This window comes from Protopterus annectens, chromosome 9.part0, assembly GCF_019279795.1.
Source record: "Protopterus annectens isolate FY-2018-M chromosome 9.part0, PAN1.0, whole genome shotgun sequence".
Taxonomy (NCBI): Eukaryota; Metazoa; Chordata; order Ceratodontiformes; family Protopteridae; genus Protopterus; species Protopterus annectens.
Window position 1 is genome coordinate 946,629,016 of NC_056743.1, and position 19,792 is coordinate 946,648,807.

The following is a 19,792-nucleotide window of genomic DNA, read 5'->3' on the forward strand; positions in this document are numbered from 1 at the left end:
ACAACCACTCTGAAATACTTTCTAGCGGAAATCTGCGTTTGTTCTTGCTCAGAACCAGTATAAACTATATCCCTAATCGTGAACAAGTAAATTTTCATTCCTTATACCTCCTTACTCTCCCTTCTTCACTTACTTCCTTACTGCTATCTAATTCTCTTCCCTGGGTTTCTCTTTAAATATAGCATAAGCTTGTTTTCCTCACTTCATATTGCAATTCCCATTTGTATTATACTAATTTACCTTTAATTTTCTACAAACTGTCTAAAATTTCAAATGATTGTCATATACCTTGTATTGATTGTTAACCAATGTTTTTATATTATGCCTAATTTGTTATAATTATTTAAATTGCAGATGTTTTTGAATATTATAAAATTATTATTGTTAAAATGCTTTGTAAAGATTTGGAGCATTTCTGCTCAAGTCTGTGCTGAAAATGGGCTTCTACGCAGTCCAACTTTCTGGGTGATCAAATGTCAGTAAATAAATAAACAGTAGATTCCTGAGATTTTGGATGAGAAGTCCATTTCAACACATACAGTAAGGCAACTCTGTGCATAAGAAAGTCTTTGGAAATCAGCAAGAAAGAAATTAAAGGGGATTATGCCACTTTGGCAGTTTGTTTAAGCATTTAAATAGTTGACCCATAAGTCAACACAGGCAGGACGTCATTAATGTAGTGTATCAGTAAATAAGGAAGAACACATCTTTGGAAAGGGACACTGCAGATTTATAACTGAGCTATAAAACCTAATCTGTAGTTGTCTTAAGTACATCTTCCAGGCTTGCAGAAGCAGCTAGCAAATTCCTTCAACAGAAAAAAAAAACTGCAGCTCACAAATGGAAATGAGATCCAGAGACTTTTCAGAACATTATACAGATGTGTGGCATCCCAGAAGTAGACCTGCTTGTTATGTGGCTTCACAATCAATCAACCAATTACCTTTTAGAGTTTAATTCCTCAAAAGGTATTATGGATATTAGATGCCTTCTCTTTCCTGTAGACTCAGATGTTAATTTACTCCGTCCTACCATTTCTTCATATTCAGAAGGCAGTACTGAAAGCAAACAGAGCAGAGCTTGTCTAATTTTGATATTTCCATCTTGGTTGTGGTAACAGTGATTGCTCCTCTTAATGAACCTGGTCATTCTTATGTCTTAGCTCTTAACTTTTCTGAAGTCATTAGTAGCACAGCATCATGGCAATATTTATTATTTGTTTGTTTATTGCATTTGTTTACTATGATGGTCCAGCTGGGTAGAGAAACTGCCCTTTTCAGTACGGGACAAGGGAGAAAAGCTCCACCATCAAATGAGTAAACAGTAAAACAATATCTTAAACATTTTACACAATAAACATAAATAGATTTTTAAATCAATATAAGTGTGTTATAGGCTGATAAAACTGTTTTTCACCAGATATGAAAAACAGTACATGGTAGAATAAAAATGTCATGCAGTGCTACATTTGAGGGCAATAAAATGAAAACAGATTATTTTTAATTGGGACATAATGAAATTTGTTAGAAAGCTTTATGGCAAAAAAACATTTGTAAATTATGAGACTGACAACAAGTGTAGAAGGTTCTTTTGAAGTACGAATTAGTCCAGATTGTTGTTACACCAGGAGGAGTATGAGAACCATTTGCCGAGTAGAGAGTCCCAGGAAAAGAGGATGAGAGAGAGGCAGCATTTAGGTTATCCTAGGAGAGGTGCAAGAGCATAGCCAATTATTTTTTAGGTGACGCATTAAGTGTAGCTTGAAAGACATATTGTTGTCTAGTATACTAAGAGAGAGAGAGAGAGAGGAGTATAAAATTCTCGGTTTTAGAGAGAGAAGAAATATAGGCAGTCTCCAGCAGTGTAATTTAATTTAGTTACAGTTGGTAACATTTTGTCAGTAGAGTGTAGTGATCTTCTGGGATTATAGAGCTGTAGAATATGGTTTAGAGTTGGGCATCTGTCTGGGTCATGTATGACCATATGTATTGTGACAAGCTGTGAGCAGATTAAATAGTGCCTTAAATCCAACTACTGAAGTTGCTTTAGTGTGAGGCAATGATGTGTCCAATATTGATGGATGACAGCAAATGTTGCAATATTATTATAACACTGGTCAAGTAAGAAGAGTTCATTGGAGTGCAAATTGATAAATTTGGGGACAGTGTATGGCAGAGTAGAGATGAGAGGAGATAAGGCAATTCTTATATTACCTGCTGTGTTTTGTGGGGTTTGGCTGTATGAAGTGGTGGTTGAAGTTTAGGTTTTCCTCAATAGAAACCCATAGTAGTTTGCCATTTCTATCTGGTTTATAAAATTAAGAAGGAATTGAGGAAGAATATTTTTGTTCACAGTCACTTAGTGGTGAGTGAGTTACATTTGGAATTTGGGGTGTTTAGCAGGGGCTGTGAGTCACTTAGCTAAGTTTCAGTCTTTGAGAGAGCTTCTTGGGTGTATTGTTGTGGTTTACCCATGTTTTGGGCAGAATAGATGTTTGTGGAATGAAATGCATATTGGGTGATAGTTGCTTGTTTGGTTGCTAAATGCAGGTCATTAATGAATGTTTTAAAATGTAATGAGGGACCAGAACGTCCCACAGTTACTGGGAGAAAGGGAGCGGTAACTGTGAAACCACGATAGTGAGAGTTTATCAAAGCCTAGAGAAGAAATCTTGCATAGTAAGTTTTGGTGTGACACTGTATCAAAGGCTTTGGACAGATTAAGTAATATAGAACAGATGAGCTGCTGTAGCAAAGTTTAGTAATGCAGTGGTGGTGCTGTGATGTGGATGGAAACATGCTGTTCAGGAGAAGTTAGTGAGTTTTCACTAATGTAGATATGAACCTGGGATTGTATAGACTGTTCAAATACTTTATACAGAGAGGATGACTACTGGCCTGTAACCAGACAGGTCAGTGGAGCTTCCACCATTATGTAGGGGAAGTATGTAGGAATTTTTCTGGAGAGTGATAACATAGCTTTTCTTGATAGACACGTTTATTATGATAGACACACTGTATGCCAGAATATCTGCATCTATTTTGATGTATTAAGCTGATAAGTCTTCTGTGCAGTGGTGACAGGATTCTAAGGTTTAATTAGTTTTCTGATAGTGGAGGTTGGGTTGGGCTGAAGTTTGAGAGCTCTAGGAAAGAAATGTGGACTCTGGAGGAATTCTACTAGTTGCAGAGGACTGTAAATTCTGTTGCATTTTTCCTAAACCCACAAAGTGCAAGTTAAATTGGTTAGCAATGGAGTCTTATGGTGCATATGTTCTGGGGCTAGATTGGGTCACGTGGGCTAGATGTAAGAATTTGTTGATGGTGGACCACAGTTTCTTTAGGTTGTTCTGATTAGCTGTTTGGAATTTTATATGGTAGTTTTTTTAGACTGTATTTTGGTTTTATTGCATTTCTAAGTTGATTGTATTTTTATTTGTTGGCATCACTGTTGAATTTTTGCCAGGTTCTCCATGCTTTAATTCTGTTTTTCATGAGCTGCTTAGTTTCCTTTGTTAGTCTGTGGAGCTGGGTTTGGTTTAATTCTTTTGGTCCTTATGAGTGCAGTCTCATTTAGTAATTTTAGAAATGTTATGTTAAGTAGTGCTACTGCTTCATCTAAGTTGATTGTGCTTGGCCTTTCCCAGTCTATTAATTTTAAATTTGTAATGAAAGTGTCTTTGCTAAAAGTGGAAAAAGTGTGACCAAAATTATAGAAATATATGGTTTGGTTATGAATATGCTCTTTGTTTTAAGAAACGGTAGGTGGTCCTTAAAGGTGTCATGTACAGTATTGGCATAGTTTATTTTACCTGGTTTATTTGTAAGGATCCAATCTAAGATGTAATTCCTATGTATTACCTTAATTTTTAAATATTGAAACTAGTATTTGCATGGAAAGGAACATAAAATAATAGAAAATGCAACCCACTTTATACTCATTCATGGTAAATCCCCACTGCCTACAAAGTTATACATTTAGTATAGAATTTGTGTCAGAGGCAGTCCCCATTATCATAAACTGTGTTATAATGATTTTGGTTAATGATCATACCAAGAATTGTTCCTCTCCTTCCTTCTCAGAATACTTTTTTGGCTGTTTATTGGAAACCGCCCTGGCTAGATAAAGTCATCATGTGACTAAAATAAGTCATTCTAATTAGAATTCCTGCAAGATTCAGTTCTCCAGTGACATTTCTTCTGTAGGAAAGCAGATGAGTCACAGCTATTTTGGTTGCAATATCAGAGGATAGAAGCTTGTTTCCTAACAGTGAGTCAGTGCCCCCTCCTTTACCCAAATACTAAATTTCTTTAAAAAGGTAAAAGCTTCCAAATGCAAGAATTATTTTATTTACATACGCAGAAGTGATTTCTTTTTCAAAAGTCTAGGATCTGTTGAAATGATCTGCATCCATGGTCTTGTGGTAACTAAACTTTCTTTCAGTCAAATGTGACATAGTCATGCTTTGAAGTTCATTGATCTGCTTGCTTCCCAATATGTGCTATTATAGTTTCAGATTAATTTGCTAAAATATTTCTTAAGGGTAGCCTACACTGAAAAACACTAAGAATACTTATTTCTCCCTTGAGACAGATTTCATGCAAGAAAGCCTAGCAACCCAGTTGGAGCTAGCAAATGCAATAATAGTAAAATAATTTTCTTGGAAAATACCTTTAATAGTGGCTTTTTTTTTTGCAAAAAACTTTTTTGTATCTACAAGCTCTCATGTGTTAACCTCCTTCTACTTTTTTGTTTAATTAAAATGTACCATTGAAAAATAATCCTTCATTTATGTTAAATTTTATGGTAATAGTGACTATCATTCAGAATATAAAACTTTTAATTATATATATATATATATATATATATATATATATATATATATATATATATACTTTAGTAGAGCTATGCATTTGTTTCATTATCTTTTTATTAGTGTTAGGTAAATTAATAATTACTATATGTATTGTGTATACATTTGGACTATATATGTGTGTTTGTATTCATTCTCCATAGTTTTACCACTGTTTTTCCCTTTTCTGTTGTATCTGCCCATCTGGTCTCAGGTCATAGTTCAAAAGGTTCCTTGCACTGGTCTACCTGCAAGGTTATCAAATAGAAATAAAATAATATAAACAAATACAAAATACAGCACCAGAGCAGATATATGACAGCATAATTTATTTACAACAACAAAACTTAGCACTGTCATCCTACAAAAGATATCAAGGACTTTATGTGGCAGGTAGAACTGAATGATCAATATTGAACCTTTTCAGAATGACACCCTTGCCATTAAATCTACATTTTGGACTAGGGCTTTAAAATATTGCTAGCCTATGATAACATTATCAACTGTATTGTTATAACTACAAGGACTTTTGGTAGAGTGATTTTACTCGGAGGAAAGGTGCAGAGGCACAAAACTGCTCACTGGTTTTGTAGCTTATGACCTTTTAATTTGACAAAAATATGTATACAAAGTTTTGCTGCTCTGTTAAGGTTTTATATGGTTTCATCATCTGTACTATGTACCTTTGCATAACTGTATTGCTAGCTAAATTAATCCTTTCTCTGGATTTCAAACTTTGCGTGTATTATTTATCAGTTATATCAGCTATATCATTTTAATACAATATTTTATTTAATTTCAAGCTGAGTATATTAAGATATCTGAATGATTATATGTGTTGCTCAAGGACATAGTAAGCAAAACATCTTTGAATTTATATTTATCATGTAAATGTTTTTATTTGCATAAAGTAATTATAGTATATATTGATAAGTAACATATACAAATCGCAAGCCTTCTTAGTATATTCTGGAAGAGTCTTGTCATCGTTACCACGTCAGAAAAAATATTGTCCTGTTTAGCATACTACCGAACTGTTATGATTTAATAATTTATTGTGTTAGTGACTACTTTCCAGGGAAGAAAACACAGTTGTGGTTAAGTGTACTCGTAACAGTAAAGTTATCTCCCTCCTTCCCTTAGCAGGGTGTTAATGATTTATTGCAAAACTGTCTGGACTGTTAAATGGTATCTTTTCAGATTATGGTGATGATAATAGGGATTCTAAGCTCTGTAGTTTATCCAGTAATGCCATTAAATATACATATCTCATAATGCCGTCAAGGAAACATGAAATGCTGGTGTGAGACTGCAGCTACTCCTCAAGAGGATACAGATGCTGATTTAGAAAATACTACATACAATTAAGTGGGTTAAGTGAGATGTAACCCATAGGTAATATTGTACTATTACAGTGAACTGTCTGGAAATTCTACTTTTATCTTAAATATACTTTATCAAACTTGAACTTCACTATTTTTTGTCAAATGACAATACTGTCAAAACAAGAAAAAAGGACATAAGGACTAATGAGAATAAGAAAAGAGCTGAAGTGTAAACTTCAGGGGTCCAGGGAAGTAAATAGTGTGGGAAGAAATATCCAGGGAATTGTTATGGCTAGGCTTGTATAGGCCCTAGTAGGCCCTAGGGCTGATAGCCTAGTACCAACCTATGAACCTATAATAAAAAGTCAGTTGAGATTCATCATGTTTTGATTGCAGTAAGAAAATAAACTGATGCTTTATAGACTTTGTTAAAGTTTGTATACTTCTGAGTTCAATGTAGGCTCATAGGTAGTTACTAGGTTGTGGTCCAGGAGACCATTGAAGAGCCTAGCTCAGTTTTCCACTTGCCTCAGAGCAGTGTCTGGTTAAATGAGTTGCTTACGGCAAGACAGCAGGCAAATGAAACCTGAGGAAATTGAATCAGTAATAGAGAAAGCAGCTTGTTAGCAGCTCATAGCCTTAATTCCCTGAGCTAACTGCCAGATAGTATGCTAGAGCAAGACAAAAATGCAAAACAAAGGAATAGCGATTTTTATGCAACAAGACATATGCTCCAAGGATCAGAAGGAAGGTCTCTCCAAACACCATTATATTGGGCGACTTCAACTACCCAAACATAGACTGGGAGCATTACTCTAGCTCCAACACCTTAGCCCATAGGTTCCTAGAATTTATAAACTCAAATGCTATGGAACAACTTGTTACCACTCCCACAAGAGGGGAAAACATACTGGACCTGATCATCACCAACATGGGGACTCTATGCTCCAGACCAGAAGTGTATCCCTCACTGGTAAGATCAGACCATAAACTAATCTCACTGGTTATTCAATTCCCGACTCCACCCCCTGCCCTGAAAACCACAGTGAAAAACTTCTCTAAAGCAAATTTCACACTCCTCAAAACTGAGGTGGAATCTTTCAAAGCCCCCGGGCCTGTGGAAAATACGGCCCAGACCGCAGAATCCTTTATAAACGCATTCTATGAACACCTTCAGGAATGCATGGATCATGCACTCCCAAATAAAACCAAGACCCAATCCTCCAAAGGCAGACGTCCTGTCTGGTGGACCCCAGCCATAAACAAACTATACAATAGAAGGAGGAAGCTACTACATGATAGAGCAAAATCCCAAAAAGGGAAGGCATCTCTGATCAGTATTAGCAAAAAACTACGGGCACTCATAAAATCGTCTAAGTCCAGCTTCAAGAGACAAATTGCACAGGACACTAAGGATAATCACAAGGCTTTCTTTAGTTATGTTAGGAACCTGGGTGGGATTTCCCAGATATGCTCAGAATTAGTCCAAAATGACAAAAAATACACCGAACCCACAGACATTGCCAACATCCTAGCTGACAGGTTCAGCGCAAACCACCCCCCCTACCAAAAGGGCAAATATTTATCCCAGGAGAGTGCTGCCCCCCTGACATCTCAGATGCTCAGGTAAGAGCTGCCCTCTCCAAAGCAAAAAACACAGCATCAATGGACAGGCGGTGTCCCGGGCTGCATCCTACATGAACTCCAAGAAGAGCTAAACCCAAACATAAAACTACTGTTCAATCTTAGCCTTACTACAGGATATGTACCCAAAGAGTGGCGTACAGCAACAGTGGTCCCTCTCCACAAAGGTGGTGCCTCAACGGATCCTGGAAACTATCGCCCCATAAGCCTGACTAGCTTAGTCTGCAAAGCTATGGAAAGGATCATCATGGACCTCATAAATAAAGATATTGGGGACCTACAGACACTGGATCCTACCCAGTTCTGCTTTGTTAAGGGCAGATCCTGCCTGTTAAACCGGTTGATTTCTTTGAAACAGTCACCAAGGCCATTGACGAGGGGAAGGTGGTCCACACAGCCTACCTGGACCCCGCAAAGCCTTCGATACTATACCCCACTCGGGCATTATAGATAAGCTCACCAGCTTAAATATAAACCCCTATGTCACTAGATGGGTTGCAAACTGGCTCAAGGACAGAACCCACATGGTTAGAATTGCTGGAGCCATGTCAGACTCCAAACCAATTACAAGTAGCATCCCACAAGGCTCAGTCCTGGGACCTCTCTTGTTCGGTATATATTTCTCGGAGGAACAGGCCAACACGGAAGGACTGTGGCTGACTAAGTTCACAGATGACTGCAAACTGGGCACCATAATCGACTCTCCAGACAACACAAGCATCCTCCAAAAGGGCCTCATCGAAACAGACAACTGGTGCCAGAGCCATGGCCTCAAGCTAAACACCAAAAAGTGTATAGTCATCCCCTTTGGCAAAAACAAAGTGCCCACAGATTACCACATAGGTGGTAATCCATTAAGTACAGAAGAAGTAATTAGGGACCTGGGGACCCAAGTTGATAGCAATCTCTCATTTGACAACCACGTGGCCAAAGTGGTTAGAAAAACATTTTATATAGCCCACCTAATCATGAAGGGATTCACATCTAGATCAGGGGAGGTCATCGTGCCTCTTTACTCATCCCTCATCAGGCCCATAATTGAGTACAATGCCCCTTTCGGGATGTACCTTACCAGACACCTGCAGCAACTGGAAAGACCCCAAAAGTACCTCACCAAGAGGATCATAGGGCTCAAACAGATGCCATATGCTGCCCGGTTAAAGAAACTCCAGCTCTACTCAGTGGCATACCGCCTGCTCAGAGGCGATCTGTGCCTGACGTATAAAGCCATGTCCAACCCGGAATTAATGGACATGCTGCACCTCAGAAAATCCAAATCCCATCGAGCTACGCTCGAGACTTGAACCTCAGCACTGAAATAAATAGGACATGCTGGAGGGACAGATTCATAACCCAGAAGCTCCCTTCACTCTGGAATAAAATCCCAGTCCAGGTTAGGCAGAGTCCCTCATTGACTCTCTTCAAGAGGAATCTTGATGAGTGGATGGGAGATCGTAGGTTTACCCCTGGTATCACTTCTGTGTCACTGTTAGACAGAGGCACAGTATACTAACCTCGAAAAAGGGCATAGCAAAATTAATTTAAAATGGGTGGCGAAAGCCAAACACACTCTGGCTAGGCTTATAAATGCCCTAGGGCATATAGCCTAGTATGAACCTATGAACCTATGATACTTCTGTCTGACCTAAATACTTCAATAGCTCTCAGCAAACACATCAGAATGGTACAGTAAATGCAGCCATAGTGAAATAAAAGGTAATACTTTTGTGTAAATTTGTGTATAAATGCTGGAATGTTAATTATGCTAGATTCCTTTCATTGTGTAGTCAGTTTGATCTTCTGCCATTCCTCATATCCCATGAAAGTAGACACAGTTTTCTTCAGAATTGCAAAAAATTCCATCTCTGTATGTTTCTTGTTGGAGTCTGTGAAACTGCTTTCATTTATTTATTTATTTATTTATTTAATCAATATGACTTTTATATTTCATAGGATTCTTAAATTCTTGGTGGCAAAACGGAAGTTTAAAGAAACTTTGAGACCTTATGATGTCAAAGATGTCATTGAACAGTACTCTGCTGGCCATCTTGATATGCTGGGGAGAATTAAAAGCTTGCAGACACGGTGGGTATGAGTTGTCTCAGCAGTGCTGACCTATGAATATTTGTGAATGAACTCATTATTAATAATATATTTGTTATTTTATTTCAAACTTTTAGGGGACTGGCTAAATATATGGAGTCATGGCCTGTACTCCTAGTTGAATGAAAAGGAACTTTTATTACCAAAATCTGAAGAGGCACTCATTGGTTTAATGATAAAAAGTTTCAAACACACTACTGTTTAGGCTGTTTGAGAGAGTAACTGGCTTGTGCTATGTGAGACACCACAGAAACAAAATTAACGTTTTGAGGTGTAACGTGATTTGAAAGCAGAGACCAAACTTCATGTAGATACATGTATTAAGATTTTATTACATATAAGAACAGTAAAAAAAATCAGAAAGGGCAATGGGTTTTACTCTACAAAGAAAGTCATTTAGAAGAAGTTTAAATTTGCCAGTTGCACATATAATGAACTGACTTGTTTTATAGACCTGTTTCAACATTTGTTAACAACTTTTGTCAAACTTTGGGGCAAAGAAACATGAGTCTGATTTGTAGTTTTTCATGTCTAGCTAACCAGACAGTTTAAAAATCGTAAGAAAACCAACAAAATACAGGGCTTTATTCTACTAACAGACTTCTCAACTGTTCCTACTTAGGAAGAACCTATTACTTTCCAGGTCTGATTAACTCCTGCACATGATGTACCGAATTTTGGAGGTATTCCCCTATTTTCAGACTTAATTTACCCCTTCACATAATTCTCTGAATCCCCCTAGTCACAAATGATTTTTGAAGCTGTCAAGTTCAGAGAAAAACTACACTACATGACCAGTATATGGGTGACACCAATAATTTAAAGAAAAATGACATACATCTTACATCACCCTTTTTCAGAAGCAAAAATAAATGACCTTGTGTGGAAAAAATTTACAATAAAGCTTATTAAAAGTCTACAAATTTAACCTCTTTGATAAGGTGCTTATATTTTTACATTATTTTTGTCACTGTGTTTTTAAACATGTTTCTGAGTAGTATCCCACATTCCTACTGGAATTGGGAAGTTGTGTGCTTTTTGGAATTCAAATCTTATGCTAATTAAATGTCCAGACTTTTGTCTGGATGTATTACTTTTCAAGGGCCTTTATACTTGTTTTCCATGTCTCCCAGTCGAGAGTTATGATATAAAACAATGTATGTTTGCAGTAAGGCATTGCTTATATGATAAACTCAAAAGACAGGCACAGCAGATCAGCAAGATATGTTTATTTTCACACCACGAACAAACCTCACAGAACAGAAACAAAAACAATAACGTTGCTACAGTTCTCAGCGCATTTTCGTCGACATGCACTTCATCAGAAAAGCTAAACAGTGCTCAGTGTGCTAAATTTAGTCAGATGTTATTTGAATCTACCAATGGTGTCTCCTAACTAATTAAAATGTTAATACATTCAATTAACATCCTTGGTGTTGAAATTGCAGATTTCTTAACAAAATCAAAGAAACAATATCACCATTTAGTGGTGAGACAAAAACTTTACAGGCAGGAATGCATAGTAAAAATGTATATAAATATTGTATGCTCTAAAACCATTTTAATTAATACATAAAAAAATGCATAAAAATGTATCTGTGTGCAAAATGTTTGAAAAACATATAAAAATGTATGTATGAAAAATATTAAAATGTGTATACAAAATATATATAAAAAAAAAAATATATATATATATATATATATATATATATATATATATATATATATATATATATATATATATAAGTACAACTGATATATGGGTAAGTGGTTATAGCTTGGCTGATCTCAACTTTAATACAGGTTTTAGAGAGATCATTTCATTTAAACCTGGGTGACTGCTAGCCTCAAGCATTAATTGCCAAATGACTCTCTGTGTTCTAAAGAGGCCTCGCAAAGACCACCCCTGGGATCGGGGGGTAATACCTCTATGACGAAGAATAGGAAGTTTGCATATTTACATGTTAAAGTATGTTTAAACAAAGCATTGTTAGTGTTTTCCTTCCTTACATCATATAGGTGCTCATACACCCTTTGTCTCAGCCTTCTCTCGGTTTTCCCTATATAAAAGGAATCACATGCCTCACAGGTCACCATGTATACCAAACCACAAGTATTGCAATTTGCAAATCCTTTAGTGGTGATAATTTTGCCTCTACTTTTCAAATATATTTTCTCACCTTCATTGATGTTGACACAATAATGACAGCTTCCACATCTATGTGTACCCAACTTGTTTGAGAGATGTGTGACCTGTTTTCCAAACAAACAAGATTCTTATGTTGAAATGGTGTCTAAAATGAACAGTTTACTTTTTAAATATAAATCAATGGAAATAGACAATACATATCTGAAACATTGTATTCAATCCAATATAGTCCCTAAGGGGCTTTGAGTGTGTAAATACCCCAATAATGTTAGGGAAGGCTCACAGTTTCATAAAGATTTAATTATTGCATTTGATAGGTGCAGATTAGATATTATGTGAGCTATCATTGTCAACAATGAAGTAGAAATGGAGAAGTTATATGTTACAATTGATGAAATTAATCAGAAAATTGTGAATGACTTGTTATTTGGTATTGAAATTGAGAAAAACAAATATCATGACATGTTGAAGGATGTTGAGTTAAAATGCGTGAAAGTATTTGAAAGAAAAGCTAAGAAAATTGATAGAGACATGTTTGAGTATGGTAATAACATACATTACCCTTCACCAAAAACGGGGGGGTAATAACAACAAATATTCCAATCACGAATCTTTGGCATACAACGAGGTTTTTGACAACCATGACATGTGCAATGACCAAGGTCCATTTCATAATGAAACTGACCCTTTAGAATACCCCTCCCCTCGGAGATCCGAAAGGTTGAAAAAGAAAGAACCCATAAACTACAACAACCGGAATTTTTACCAAAATTGAAGGAACAGGCAGTGGAAATAAAAACTGTAGAAGACATAATTATCAATGAATGTGTATACAGTTATAAAGGTTTTAAAATATTTAATTACACTAATCTCACTGTCACTAAAACACATTTCAATTTGTTTTCCAGAGGTTTTACCTACATTCCCAAGGTCAAAGCCAACATGGTTGATTTATTGGTGTATGTTAAAATGTTTGTGAGACAAAAGAACTTTGAGATACCTTTTAATGGTTTAGATAAAAGAGAAAGTACTAGTATTTTAAAGAAAAAGAGTACTTTTAACCCACCGTTACATCCACAGCTCAAAAATGTTGAAAATGTTTTAGAGAAGCATCTTAGAGATGAGCTTAAATTTAATAAAGTACCCCCCAATCTCACAAAGGATGAATTCAACATCCTTGATTCTTGTAGAACAGGCAAGAATCTCAGTCATGAAGCCTGATAAAGGAGGAGGGGTGGTTCTGATTGACCAAATAGACTATGAAGTCAAAATGCTAAACATGTTGAATGATGAAAATACATATGAAAGAGTGTCCTTGAATGAGCTTAACATTGCGAAAAGGAAAGTTTCAATATGTCTTAATGACTTACTTCTTGAGGGGCTTATTGACTTAGAAACTTACAACTACCTACATGTTGAGAAACCAAAAATTCCTTCTATTTTTGGTATACACAAGGAACACAAGAACCATTTGAACCCACCTCTTAGACCCATTGTTACAGCAGAGGGCTCTTTGACAGCCCCCCTAGCCAAATATATTGACTTGCATTTGAAGCCATTTATATTGGAACATTCCAACATTTTAAAAGACTCGTGGGATTTTTTGAAACACATTGATGCCCTATAGAAAACAAATACCCCATTTTTTATTTCTTTGGATGTGGTGGACCTATTTACTTGTATTCCCCATGAAACAGGTCTTTTATGGTTTGAGCAATTTTTGGAGAGTCAAATTTCTATTTCTTTTAACAAGTTTCGTACCTATTTGATTCTTATGGACTTAATTTTGAAAAACAATTTTATATACTTTCAGGGTGAGTATTACAGACAATTAATGAGTGTAGCCATGGGTGCACATTGTGCCCGCTTATATGCCAACATTATATTACTCAGTTGGGAAAATAAATTTGTTTTCAATTCCCATTTCAAAAGTTTGTGGAATTACTATGGTAGTTTTTTGGACCAATTTTCTGAAATTTACTTACAAAATAGACAGTTCCCAACTTAGTTTTTTAAATGAGCATACAGAGAACAAATCAGGGGTTGAAATCTAAAATTTATAGGAAAGAGACCTTTTCTAACACATACTTGCATTTTTCTAGTTTTCACCCCCCCCTTATCAAAAGAAGGCAATTGTCAAGGGTCAGCTAGTAAGAGCTAGTAGGATGACCTCAGATGAGACAGATTTCTAGATAGAATGTGAATTTATTGCAAGTATGTTTCGAGAAAGAGGTTACCCCAATGATTTGTTAGAAAGACTGATACAAGAAGTTAAAACAGCAAGGACCACAAGGTTTTTACCTATCCTGGGGAATTCAACAAAAATTATTGGCAACACCAACACTAAAAACAATTCTCCAGTAGATATAAAACACTACAATTCAGCTTTGACTATTACTTTCAATGGCGAAACCAACATAGTTAAAAATATTATTAATGACGAGTGGAATAGGTTTACAAGTTTTTCAGATTTGAATCTGAACTTTGAGGAACCCTTAAAAGTAATATTTAAAAAAGGACGTAACATTAAGAACATACTTGAGGGTGGAAAACAGGTCACACATCTCTCAAACAAGTTGGGTACACATAAATGTGGAAGCTGTCATTATTGTGTCAACATCAATGAAGATGAGAAAATATATTTGAAAGGTAGAGGCAAAATTATCACCACTAAAGGATTTGCAAATTGCAATACTTGTGGTTTGGTATACATGGTGACATCAAACTTTTGAAAGTCAAAAAACAAACCACAATCCAAAAATCGGCCTCGGCTGCAACAAGATGAAGAAAGATAAACAATTTCAAATTAGCAACTAAGAAGTGCTTACAGAAAGAACTTTAATTTAACAAATAAAAATAAAAATAAATCAGATACATCCAGTGAATCAAATGCTTTCGTCTCCAACCATTTGGAGACTTTATCAAGCTTGATATATATATATATATATATATATATATATATATATATATATATATATATATATATATATTTTTTTTTTTTTTCTTTTTTATATATATATTTTTATACATATTTTAATATTTTTCATACATACATTTTTATATGTTTTTCAAACATTTTGCACACAGGTAAATTTTTTATGTATTTTTTTATGTATTAATTAAAATGTTTTTTAGAGCATACATTATTTATATACATTTTACTATGTATTCCTGCCTGTAAAGTTTTTGTCTCACCACCAGATGGTGATATTGCTATTTTGATTTTGTTAGGAAATCTGCAATTTCAACAACAAGGATGTTAATTGAATGTATTAACATTTTAATTAGTTAGGACACACCACTGGTAGATTCAAATAACATCTAACTTAGAAATTTAGCACACTGAGCACTGTTTAGCTTTTCTGATGTAGTGCATGTCGACAAAAACACGCTGAGAACTGTAGCAGCGTTATTGTTTTTGTTTTGTGAGGTTTGTTCGTGGAGTGAAAATAAACATCTCTTGCTGATCTGCTGTACCTGTCTTTTGAGTTTACCAGTGTGAGTTTGGGCACATTGACCACTTATTTTTATTTACATTGCTTATCTGAACTTTTTTGGTGCCAGGAATTTAGTTCATCATTCATTTCAGCTGTTCCTCAGTCATAACTTGGAAAGTCTAGATTTTCCTGCGGTTTAAGGGATACCTGCTTCATTACATATTTCATAATATTTAAAACTTTTCATTTAAGTTATCAAATTTCCTGTGTAGACCAAATAGACTGCAAGCCATTTGTCACAAGAATTGCAGTTTCTAAATATTTTAATTGCATCATATTGAAGTAGAACAAAATGAATTCACTAACAGAATGTGCGTATACTTTTACATTTGCCATTGCTTTGATTACAGTAAAATGGCAAGCATCACTCTTAACAGCACTAATAATTTCTTTGTGCTCACTCCATTCGTCCACACCTCTGCAGGACCTTACTGTATGGCTCTACTAGCTGCAACTAGTTTGGACCATATGCTAAGTGGTTCATTGGCCTGGTATCCCTAGGCTGGGTAATAGCCTAATCATTCCTGCCAGAAGAGCCCCAATCAGCCCATTCATTTCCCAGCAGCAACACTCATGTGGTAGGAAGTGTACTGGCGTGCTTGTCCTGTGGAGAGGCATATTTTGGGTAACACACACACACACACACACACACACACACACACACACACACACACACACTCACACACACACACACACACACACACACACACACACACATGTAATACAGAGTTCTTACCACTGAATAAGCATGAGGTTTACTATTCCCTGCTGTTAATCATTTCATACAAAAGCAGACAAGATTTCATTGTGGAAGGGATTTAGTGTATAATGGGTTAGATATAAACATGCCTAAATCATGCCCTGGTTTAGGTTACTGGTACTTACTTACATGATAGACAAGAGAAAGGGATCAAAAGTGTAACGTGTCTGGATATAAATACACCTGTATTATGTCATTTAGGAATAAATTATCAGTACAGATTTTTATCATGAGGATACCTCTGTAACTGAGAAGTTCATGTTTTGGGGGGGCGTATACAGGGTCAGTGCAATCACTTCACTCCCTTTGCCCAGTTGATTTAATCATGCCTTCAGTGGGGCAACAGTCCCTATCCCAGTCATTCCTCAATGGAGACAAGAGTCAAGCATTATGGAATAGCCCAATCTGCTTACCCTGTGGAATGTCCTATTCTCAACCCATGATAGCTTGTATGTTCCATGATAGCTCATCTCAGGAAGCGTGTGTAGCTGTACATGGCATCCCAGCTAAGATGTCTTATTACTGTGCAACATGGGCACACTGGGCTTATTTCTATGATACACCTTGACTTTTGCAGGGGTCACCCTCCCTCCCAGCATGGGGAATATGAGTTTAACTAATCACTCCCGTCCTCTACTGCCTGGTCTCTCTAGCTTTGCTGCACCCAGATGAATACAGTAATCAAGCAGGAAGTTGCCATTGTTTATTTTGTTGCTTCCTGCTTCTTTTGATAAAAGGCAAAATACCACTAATGAGTTATAGGAACAGAGAAAAGAACTGAAATAACAATTAAACTGTATTATTTTCATTTGAGTGCCTTTAATTCAACACCTAGCACTGTGGAATGTTACATTCTAGCAGCCTACTTGCATCCTTAAATTCTTCAGTACAAACATCAATGTTATTTCAGTAAAAAATATTCTTTATAATGATAAAAGTCAACAAATTCAAAGTATTTACATCAGTAATGTGCAGTAAAGTTCAGACTTGTAATTTTTCAACTTTTTCAAAAGCAACTGTCATATTTTGTAAGATGGAACACAAACAACTAAAACAACTATTACCAGCACTTTCTTCAGCCAGAGTTAGGTTTTCACATGACAACAAGCAATTCCTTTCTGCTTTTTTTAAGATATGTACAAAAATGAAAAATGATAGTTATAGGTATAAGTAACAGTGTTATAAATGCTCAGTATCTATCTCTCTGTAAACCTTTTCAGTAGAAGTCAAACAGGCAGCTGTCTTTAGTATCATCCAATGTTTCAGCTGCTACCATGCAAGAGTATGTAAGTCGCTTGGATATGATAATAAACTCTATGTGGGGGTAATGCATATTTTCATAATACCAAGCAAGCAACTCACAATATTTCCATTGCAGTGCATTATAAACTTACATTGGCAATGTATTTTTCTGTCTCTGTTATTAACAACAAACTGTTGTATCAATAATCTTATTTGATCCCTAACTGTTTGGCTTTATAAGAGATCAGTTTGTACTGACAAACATTTCTGAAATGTTTACAGAGGCAGGAGTTTGTGGCCAGGCAGTACACACAGACTATTTTTACCTGGTCAAAATGTTCACAACCATCCCCCATGTTGATATAATACGAAAGCTAAATGGTTTAAAAAATGTATCCATATGTAGTAAGAAGAATAACAAAATGTCTGAAAGAGAGAAGCCACCCAGTGTGAGCTGCATGTGCTGCACCAGAAAGAATAAAGTGACTACCAGTGCCCCTCATGGTTCAGTTCTGGGGCTATTCCATTTTGGTGTTTTCTTCTCTGATCTCAAAGAAGAGAGACAGTACCCTGAACTAAGAAAGTTTGCAGATGACTGCAAACTGTGGGTTGTTTACCAAGTCAAACTTTGACACCCGAACTCTCCAGAATAAACTCTTTGTAGTAAACACTTGGCGTACTCAAAATAGGCTAAAACTAAATGTAATAAAGTATATTATCATCAGGTTTGGAACACCACCCTTCCCCTTATACTGTATAGACAGCACACCACTCCAAAATGAGAACATAGTTAGGGACTTAAGAACTTGGGTTGACAGTGCCCCCTCTTTTGACCATCATGAGACTATAGCTGTCAAGATTAGCATATCTTATTCCCAAAGGAATATTATCAAGATCTAAAGAGGTAACCATTCTGGTATACTCTTCATTGATCAGGCCAATTATCTAGCTCAAGACTTCCTTGAGGATGCAGCTCACTAAACATATAACACAATTAGAAAGACTATGAAGGTTTCTGATCAAAACAACACAACTCATCATTCAATTGCTTGGGCAAAATTGTCTAATCTGTTAGAAAAATATTAAGTGCTCTCCTATGTATATTGTTTTTTTAGTTGTTATGGACATTATATATAGTTTTTGTTTTTTCTTGTTGCTATATTGTTAAGTTATTGTGTGATAAAATTAATAAAAACATTTTGAAAAAAAAGATTTATAAACAATGATTAACATCTTCACCAGACAGATGACCTTAGTTAAGTTTTCTTCCTCATAACCTACCCCTACACATTGCAAGTTAATGGGTAAGTCAAACACTGGTCTGGTGTAGAGGGGCAAAGCCCTGAATACTGCCTAAGTGACCCAGTTTAGATTAGCAGCATGGATGTCTGAGACTCTGGGAGTTTGGGCATTCCCCTCAGGGAGGGTGTAACCACAGGCACATGAAGTGGTCAGAGTTCCCTGATGGAGGCTGGGTGGCTAAATATGGAATAGTTCCTGAAGGGTGCATGGCATGACTTGCCAAAGTTTGCTCCTTGCTGAAGTGAGGAGGAGTTCAGCACTGCCTGTCCAGTGCTCATCCAGTACTCAGGATACCACATGCACATAACTGGGAGTGAGCTAGGAAGACTCTCCCTAATAACAGCACTACAACGTGGACCCAGGACACCTCATTCTCCTCACAGGCCATCACCCTAAATAGAATTAGTCCAGGGGAGATCAGGAAGGGTAGGTAGGCCCAGTCATTGAGCAGAGGCACCAGGGTCTACTAATGGTGAACCACTCAGGAGAATAATATCCACAAAAAATATGTAATTGTTAAGTCACTTTAGGAATCCAGCTGTAAAACAGTGCCATGATGCAAGATGGAGTTATAGTCATTAAGTGGAGGTGGTATGGCTGTAAATGAGTAGAATAGTTCACCTTTATATTTACAAGTTTTGTTACTTCACTCAACAGGGCTGTGCAAGGATCATTAGAAGGTATATTTGTAAAATATTGGTAAAGAGGAAAGTCCCCATAAATTCATTTGGCAGCTTTCATTTTGAATGGAGATTAGGTAACTTTTTAATTGTATACAAAGTAGAAACCTGAACGGTGACACAAACCTTTTGTATTTTAGGTAAGGTTCAATTAAGTGTCATCACCAGCACCTATATTGGCTGGAATTATCCTTTCTGGAGGTTTGGAAAATCTGTTTGAATGATACATGATTAGAGA

At 36.2% G+C, this 19,792-nt stretch overlaps 1 protein-coding gene across 1 annotated transcript in view; it reads left to right on the forward strand.

Moving 5' to 3' along the window:
* Positions 1–19,792, forward strand: part of KCNQ4 (potassium voltage-gated channel subfamily Q member 4) — a 1,236,349-nt gene that overhangs the window by 1,153,093 nt on the left and 63,464 nt on the right. The window contains exon 11 of the mRNA XM_044082186.1: positions 9,775–9,906. Coding sequence (XP_043938121.1) covers positions 9,775–9,906 — 132 coding nt within the window. The remainder of the gene's footprint in view (positions 1–9,774; positions 9,907–19,792) is intronic.